At 39.3% G+C, this 8,699-nt stretch overlaps 1 protein-coding gene across 8 annotated transcripts in view; it reads right to left on the bottom strand.

Annotated features, from left to right (window-relative positions):
- Nucleotides 1–8,699, bottom strand: part of LOC134528119 (nucleoside diphosphate kinase homolog 5-like) — a 233,627-nt gene that overhangs the window by 74,087 nt on the left and 150,841 nt on the right. For 3 of the 8 annotated variants that reach the window (XM_063361399.1, XM_063361398.1, XM_063361404.1), the window contains one exon: nt 8,022–8,067. The exons of the other annotated variants lie outside the window; for them this stretch is intronic. In XM_063361399.1, the coding sequence (XP_063217469.1) occupies nt 8,022–8,067 (46 nt within the window). The remainder of the gene's footprint in view (nt 1–8,021; nt 8,068–8,699) is intronic. 8 annotated transcript variants of the gene reach the window in all.

Consider the following 8,699-nt stretch of genomic DNA (forward strand, 5'->3'; position numbering starts at 1 on the left):
TGATGTCGTGATACAAGTAACACATGCTTATCTGATATTTATCTCAATTAGAATACGAAATAGGAAGACAAAATAATTAATTGATTTTAAGACTGATTTATTACTTACACAGTACAGTGCATTTTGAAGACAAATGGGTCTTAAGAAGCGAAAATCGTACTCGATTAAAGGATGGTATGGTGTTCGGTATATTAAGGTTTCCCTCAAAGTAACGGTTTCACAATGCTTTTAAGATATTAGTTACATCCCAACATAAGTTTAAACATTTCTCTTAAGAGTGTGCTTCGTAGCATTAAAAGATGTGCCTTAATTATTTTGCAAATTTATCATTGTTATGGTGACGATGTCAGGGGTTTTCGTAATTTTTTTTTAAAAATATAGTACAGTATTAGCAACTACGTTAAGAACTGTTATTTTATTCACACAGAGAAAAGAAATACAAAATGCTAAAATTTGGCGTTTGTCTTTTAATATACTATATAGGTTTGTTATTATATGTGTGTTTTAACAAGTATAAAAATGTTAAATATATTCAACAATAATTGGTAATTATATTATATATTAAAAAACTTTTATGTACGCGACTTGAAACTACGTGAAAGGTTTTCAGTATATAAAGGCCTATTCTATGATTTTTTTAAAATTATTAATTCTTATGCAAACAATTAATAAAATTGAAAGTTTCTTACATTGTCAGTATATGCATAGCATTACAGTTATTCCAAACAATTCTCTACCAGTGTTTACCAAAGGTTTGCATGTTACGTTGGTTCTTCTACTAATACACGTAAGGTAGCTGTGCCGAATATGGCCCGGTTCTCAATATGGCCCACTAGTCGCCATTTTGTAGGTAATGCAGGCATCGATGTGGGAACGCCACACACTAGTCTCGGGTATGCATATACACCATCCATAGATGTTATAGTCGCACAAATGTTCGGCTGCGGATGCAATCAGCTGTGATGTTTGTTCGTGTTTATTAAATACTGCTAGTATAATACTGTTGCGGTAAGTATATAATTATATTCAATAGGAAATGAAAGTTGTAATGAATTGTAATATTGTATCGCATAGCTGTGTTACTCTATTTTCACATAATATTTCTGTTATTTAGCAATATTTACATGTCAGGAATGTGGCCCGGGCGGGCCATATTGAGGACAATCCACAGAATGTTCGTAAATTAGAGAAAAATTGAAGTATAATGCAAAGTATGACTGTATGGTTGCGATATGTTTCAGATGGTGCCAGTAACCACGACAAAAAGCAGGAGAGGCAAATGGGAAGGAGAGAATCTCCGGAAATCCCTGACTGCAATTCAGCAAGGTGGAATGTCAGTTAGGAAAGCAGCTACTGAATACAAAATTCCCCGGAGGACACTGAGAAGATATGTGCAATCCAATGAACAGGTAAAGTGTACATTAGGTCGTAAGGCAACCCTAACAAAGGACCAAGAACAGGACTTGTGTGCACGGATAGGACGATTGGCAGCAGTGGGTTACCCAATGACATCGAAAGTGATCTGTCTCTGTGTGTACAAATATTGTTGTACGAATGCAATCCAGCACCAATTTTCAGATGTCCAGACCTCAGCTGGGAGAAAGTGGTTACGTGGTTTTTTTGCTCGGAATCCACAAATATCCACGAGAAAGGCACAGAACCTCAATCCTGCTCGTGCAAAAAAGCTCAACAGTTCCGTAGTTTCCGACCATTTTGAGAAGCTGCATAACGAGTTAGCTCGACTCAACATATCAAACCGGCCAGAAGATATCTATAATATGGATGAGAAAGGCTGTCGTCTAAGTGTACACAAACCACCTTATGTTTTAGCTACCAAAGGTGTAAAACGAGTTCATATTGTTGTAAATGAACATGGTGAAAGTGTTACAGTGGTTGCTTGCGGAAATGCAACAGGCACAACTATTCCGCCCATGATTTTGTACAAAGGGCAGCGGATAAAACCAGAGTTTGTCGACAATCTGCCACCATCAGCAGTATGTCAAATGACACCAAAAGGCTCGATGATGACAAAATCATTTGTGAACTGGCTTCACCATTTTGCCAATCATAAAACTCCAGGTCCTTGTTTATTAATCTTTGATGGTGCAAAATGTCACCTTGACTATGAAATTGTCGAGGTAGCATCACAGCACAATGTCACACTGTATTGCCTCCCGTCTAACACCACACACGAACTGCAACCATTCGACAAAGCAGTATTCAGAGCCTTAGAATCATATTGGGACGATGAAGTTATCAAATATTGGAGCAATTATGGTGATCGTAGCATCACCAAACAACGATTTGGAGTTCTCTTTTCTCCTGTGTGGGACAAGGCGACAACCCCAGCTAATGTGAAAGCAGGTTTCCGTGCCACCGGTATATACCCCTACAATCCAGATTCAATTCCAGATGCAGCCTTTTCTCCAAGCTCCATGACTGAAATTCCGATTGAAGAGCTGCAACCACAAATGGAGGAAAGACCATCAACGTGTATCACTTGTGTGCCTGACACAGCAGAACCGAGTACGTCTAGTCGTACGTGCACAGCGATCACTTCCAAGTCTCTCAGTGCTCCACAAACTGCATTGACGGAAGAACCTGTTGGTGCCACATCTGTCGTAATTCTCAGTGATGAGGAGGATGATGTCATAATTCATAGAATTCTTGCCCAGGACTCAAGTGATGATGATAGACACGAGAAGCCGCAACAGAATGTCAATAATTCTTTTCATGAGCTACTCCCAACACCTAAAAGGAAGACAACTCGCCACATCAATAGAAAACTGGCCATCAACAGCAAGGCGGTAGTTTTAAGAAAAGAGCTATTCCCTGCACCTCGTGCAGATCCCATTCCTGGAACATCATCACAGTCGGCATCTGTGAGGTCATCTGGCTCCAAGAAGACCAGCAAAAATAGTGCTATGCCAAAAAGAAAACCCATATCCCATACTGCTGTTCGAGGCAAGACTAAACGGATAGTCACAGCAAAGAATGTTGGCGATCAACACAAACATGAGTCATGGTTTTGCAGTGTTTGTCAGGAGGATCGTGTTCTTGATATGCGAAAGTGCATCAGGTGTGAAGAATACGTTCACGAAGAGTGTGTCGGGCTGACGAAACAAGACAGAGAGTCATTCCTGTGCCCTAACTGGGACACTTGAAATTTCATTCACTGGCATAAGTTTTTCATTTGTATTGTATGTCAATAATACTTATTACAATGTACAAGTAATAATGATAATAATAAATATGGTATATTATGCATGTTTCAGACTATTTCAACTTTCGTTTGACAAATTTGAATGTGGGCCATATTAGAAGCACCATGTTATTAATATGTCCCATTTGCACATATTTTTTTCAGAATTTTTATTCGTTCCATTGAGGTGGTATAAAACTGCATATATTTTTTTTGTTGCGCAAACATATATTTTACACCATCCATGTGTTGTTTTAGTACTTTTATTACTGCTATGGGCATAACTGATTTTTTAACCTTAAGTGGGCCATATTCGGTACAGGTACCTTATATTACAAGAGGTTTATAATAGATTAAATGAGGTAAGTAAGAATTTGTTTTTATAAACGTTGTGTATGAAATTATAAATTTTGAGACGTATAATAACAAAAAGAAGTGCGTTCCGAAGACATATGTCGGTAGTGTTACCCACTGAAACATTATTCCCACTTCAACTCTCTGTAAAAATAAAAGTATGGGGTTGAATGCGTCAAAAGGGGTATATAAATAAAATTTGAGGCTTCTTCCTTATTTCATACGCTGGTGTCCCCCCACTTATAATTGCAAACAAAAATTTTTCCTCGATGTTGTAATTTACTCTGCGTATTCACAAAAATTTTTGGCAGTAAATATGTATTTAATTTTTAAAAATGAAAGCATTCATGTTTCGAAAAAAATATTAAAGCGATGTGGGGAAAAATGTTTACAGATACTCCAGTAAAATTTTCAGTTTGATTGTTTTGATAGTTTCGGAGCTGTTGCGAGTTTAGTTTGGAGGATTTTTCGGCCGCGCGAGGCAATTTTGGTTCTTTTTCGTTTTCTTCCAGCGTAGGAAGCAGGGAACAAAAGCCGATACCCGGCTTCACCTCGCATCCTCTGCTGGCCTTCCCTTGTCCTCTCCAGATGTATTACTGTATATTAGCTCCATGAGCGCGACCTTGACAGAGCCTCCTCTCTCGTCATCCCTCTACACCCCATTCTTCCCCCTCCCCACCCGCAGGCTGCGGCCAGCCGGCCCGAGCTCCGCCGGACTACCTGGTTCCGACAAGCGCCGCCCTCAGCGCCACGTCGCGGGGACATTCTTCCCGGCGGCGAGAGTTTTATACGCAGCACTAGAACTGTCACTCCAGAGGGCGTGTTTTGAGTCGGATCGTATCAAAAACAAAAGGATATGAAAATATATACATAACTCAATAGTGTTCTTTCTGTCAATTATGTTTTCATTTTCATTTAAAGTTATTCTTTAAATCGCTCCTGAAGTAGCCCAGCAGTGATCAATGGAAATTGTCAATATTAAACTTTAATTTTGACGATGAAATTTTTTTTCTCTTACTTTTATAGGTGCAGAAACCTATTCGTACACTAGTTTCTTGAACTATACTTAAGTTTAACATAATTATGTGTTTTCTAAATAATTCTGGCTTGGAATAAAAATAAATGCATTTAAAATGACATAACTCAGTAAAAAAAAGTTTATTAAAAATATCCTAGGTATATTATGTCTTAAAAAGAAGCATCAAAAATAAATATGTACAGTTAAATTAGTTTTGTCGTAATATTTTCCATGCACCAATCGCCTTAATGCTGCGTCAGTGATTGGACCGCAATTTACCTGAAGGATTCTGAGCCAATGGCAAACATTCAACAAAAAAAGTATCGAATCATAATAATCGCAGTAAACAGTTGCCCCGAGTCGGTAGCCAATGACCAGGTGATAGTTGCCCGAGTACATACTGTATGGGCCAGGAATCTTGAGAGCTGTCTGCGCGGGGGTGAAGGGGAAAGAGTGGTTCAAGGCCGGCAGGGGAAGTAGGGGTTGAAGGGGAAGGGAGTGTCATGCGATAGGAAATACCGTCTCCCTTCCTGCGTTACTAACCGTGTGAAGTATATTGACAGGTTAGTGTGCGACGAGTAATGGAGGCGAATGTAAAGAGTAGGAAAAGTAATAAAGTGATTCACAGCAAAGAGAGAGAAATTATTAGTAAAGTAATATCAATTTGTGATCAAGAAGCTCGTGAAAAATGCCTTTCGATTCCTATTCACAAAGCAACGGAACGTGCTGCAAATTATACAGATGTAAGCAAAGCAACAGTGATGCGTATTCGAAAGAAACAAATTGCAATGCCAAATGAACCGCATACAACACCAGGGAAAAAGAGGTAAGCCATGCATTTTAAACATGTTTAATGTGCATTAGTGATATTAAACAAAGGGTATTTATCATTGGTTATGTTAGTTTTACAAAATACATCAGACGTGCATATGTTTTTTTATTATTAAGATTGCTACAGCATATATTTTTTTTATGTGCAGGCCACGAAATAAACGCAAAATTGAGATCGACAGCTTCGATAAACGTGTCATAAGAGACACAATCCAGGAATTCTATGCGGTTAAAAAAGTTGTCCCCACAGTACGCAAATTGATTCCCGTATTAAAGGAAAAGATAGGTTGGCAGTGGAGCCCTTCGTCGCTCAAGAGATTATTGCGAAGTATGGGCTTCGTCTGGAAACGGTGCGAAGACAGGCGGCGTTTGTTAATCGAACGAGCTGACATAGTGACGTGGCGCTCCAAGTACCTCACTCAAATTAGACAGTGTAGGTCTGAAGGTAAGGAAGTTTTTTACCTTGATGAGTCGTGGGTGGATACTAATCTCACATTCCAGAAATGTTGGCAACGCAAAAATGACGTAACGGGAGTAACTAAAGGAAATGCAACCAAGAGGCTAATATTGGTTCATATTGGTTCACAACGTGGATTTCTCCCAGGGGGATTATTGATATACAAGTCAGGTACGACAGTCGGAGATTATCACGGGGAAATGAATGCTGCTAATTTTGAAAAATGGCTGTCCGAACGTGTTCTACCAAACTTGCCGCCATCTTCTGCTATAGTAATGGACAATGCGCCATATCACTCTAAACAAGAGGATAAGCCTCCTTCGAAATACAGTACAAAAAACGAAATGATTACATGGCTAAAACGCAGAAGTGTAGAGTGTGATGAAAAAATGCTGAAATGTATGTTGATGGAACTAGTAGAAAAACACAAACCAAAGGAGAAAATATTTCGGGTTGATCAACTTTTAACAAATGCAGGACATCATGTCATTCGACTCCCACCATACATGTGTGAGTTCAACGCTATTGAATTAGCGTGGGCAAAGATAAAAAGGTGCATTCGGGAATGTAATACCGTGGGAGAGTTCTCTGCGCAAGCACTTCAGACGCACACACTGGATGCTGTTAACTCTGTAACAAAGGATGACTGGGTAGGCTACTGCAATCATGTTCAAAAATTAGAAGACGATACTGGAAGAGGGACTGCATCATAGACATGGCAATGGACCAGTTCTTAATAAATTTACATGACGACAGTGACGATGATGAATTCCTTTCATCAACGAGTAACAGTGTAATAGACAACAGTGATGAAAATAGTGAGACTGACAGTGCTACATCGTGTTTGGCTCAGCCTTTGTAAGAACTGGTATTTATTCTTTGACTTATAGAGCTCTTGTAATATTTTAATGTTTCCATATCGCCTCGTTTCATATAACTAAGAGGTGCCATTTTGCCACTCTTGGCTTACATGAGCTGCGGATCTAACCAACACTGCCTTCACTGTGGTGAGTTTCGAAACTTTGGTCAATTTTTTTTTTACAGTCACGTCATGTTAGAATTATAAGTGTCTATATGTGTTCAGTGTAACAAAATGCCATTACGTTTTTACAGATACACATTTCAATGTTGCGCTTTCATTACTGCGCTGCATGTTTTTATAACGCCTAATATATAGCCGGGCCGTGCCTAGTTCCGTGCGCGCCGCCCCGCCGCCGCTTCGTTCTGCCGATCCGTGCCGAGCAATGTTTGCTGTCGGAACTATGGGATGCAGCTCGCTACTTTCGTGGTCCCTACAGTAGAGAATCGTGGAGTCTATCCTAGTGGTTATTGAAACCGCGAATTTTTCCATTCCCTACCTATGATCACTTTTATGAAACAGTACAGGTGTACACTGAACTGTGTGCTTGTTCTCCTCGATTATGTTACTAAAAGTGCGTTCATTAATATTTTTCAAGCCGATCTGTTAAAGATTAACTGATAAATATGATAAAGTGAAGTCCATAAAAATGCAAGGCAGGAAATTTTTCCAGCTCATCAACCCGAACCTGGAATGACTCGTCTGTGTTCAGTCGTCTCTAGCAAGGAATGGACAAGTTTGCAAACTCAAATATAAATTTATTTTAGTAGCACGCGTCTTACGAAAAGGAAATATATCGAAGAAAGGCATGTCGGACAACCTACTATCACCACACAAAAATTAACATGATGAAATGCGTGGTGCAACTGTAGTTAGTCGCTGTGAGGTCACTTTTATATCACTCGTGCAATGAGGCAAGTTGTGGAATGTTTCAAAAAATAAGGGGAAAGCAGGGGAGGGCAGAGGGCAGACGGCAGTCGTTGTTTTTACTACTTAATATTATATATATATTCTGTTCAATAAATTACATGTAACTTCAGGGGGTGGGGTGTTCAAAATTTTATGAAGATAACGATTTTACGAATGCAATCCAAGCGACCGTGAGCGTACGTAAAATCGGGATTCCAGTGTAAATTGCTTCCGAGTCTACTGAAGGTAGTGGAATCCTTATCCCTTTAAACACTTTTGAAGGGTAAAAGTGGTTTTCCTCTAAATTGAAAATTCCAACATAAATTTTACATTGTAGACTTTTCTGAACATTAATATTCTTATTTGAGTAACTTTAAAGGTGTAAGCTTACCTTAAAAATTGTGAATACTCTGAGCGGATGTGACGAATGAGGAAAACTAAGAAACAGTAAAGAATAACAATGCTTTTTATCTTTACACTTTTCACTTATTTATTTACACTTAAGTTATTTATACTGACTGAATACACTAAACTAAATCTAGACCAGATGCATAAAACTCTAGACCTAAAGACTATTGAAAATCTCTGTTTTGAGATGTTATTTGTGAACATACACATTATTATGACGAAAAAGTAGCAAAACATTTCGCCGTCTGCAAGCACATGTCAACTGTCGCGTCGTCTAACTCTGAATGGTCTAAATCTGTTGTGTTGTGTTATCGCGTGAGCTTGGGTAGGATTAAGGTTCTCACACACCGGAGCGGTGGCGGTAAAACGCGACGTATGTAATGTAACGGACATGTTCATACCAGCCGCGAACACACGAGCGCGGACGCGGCCTGTGCTGCGTTCACCCCGCGGTGGCGAACAGAACGCAGCAGGTTGCGTTAGCCCGCAGGCCGCCTAGTGTTTTAAGTGCAACATTGGTGTATTGGTGTGATATCACACAATGGCAAGTGCAACAGAAAAACTTATCGAAGCAGTGAAGGCAAACATTGTGTTATATGATATGTCAGATCCTGAGTACAAGAATATCAGAAGAAAAGATGTGGTTTGGAATGAAATCGGC

The sequence above is a fragment of the Bacillus rossius genome, chromosome 1 (genome assembly GCF_032445375.1).
Source record: "Bacillus rossius redtenbacheri isolate Brsri chromosome 1, Brsri_v3, whole genome shotgun sequence".
Lineage (NCBI taxonomy): Eukaryota > Metazoa > Arthropoda > Insecta > Phasmatodea > Bacillidae > Bacillus > Bacillus rossius.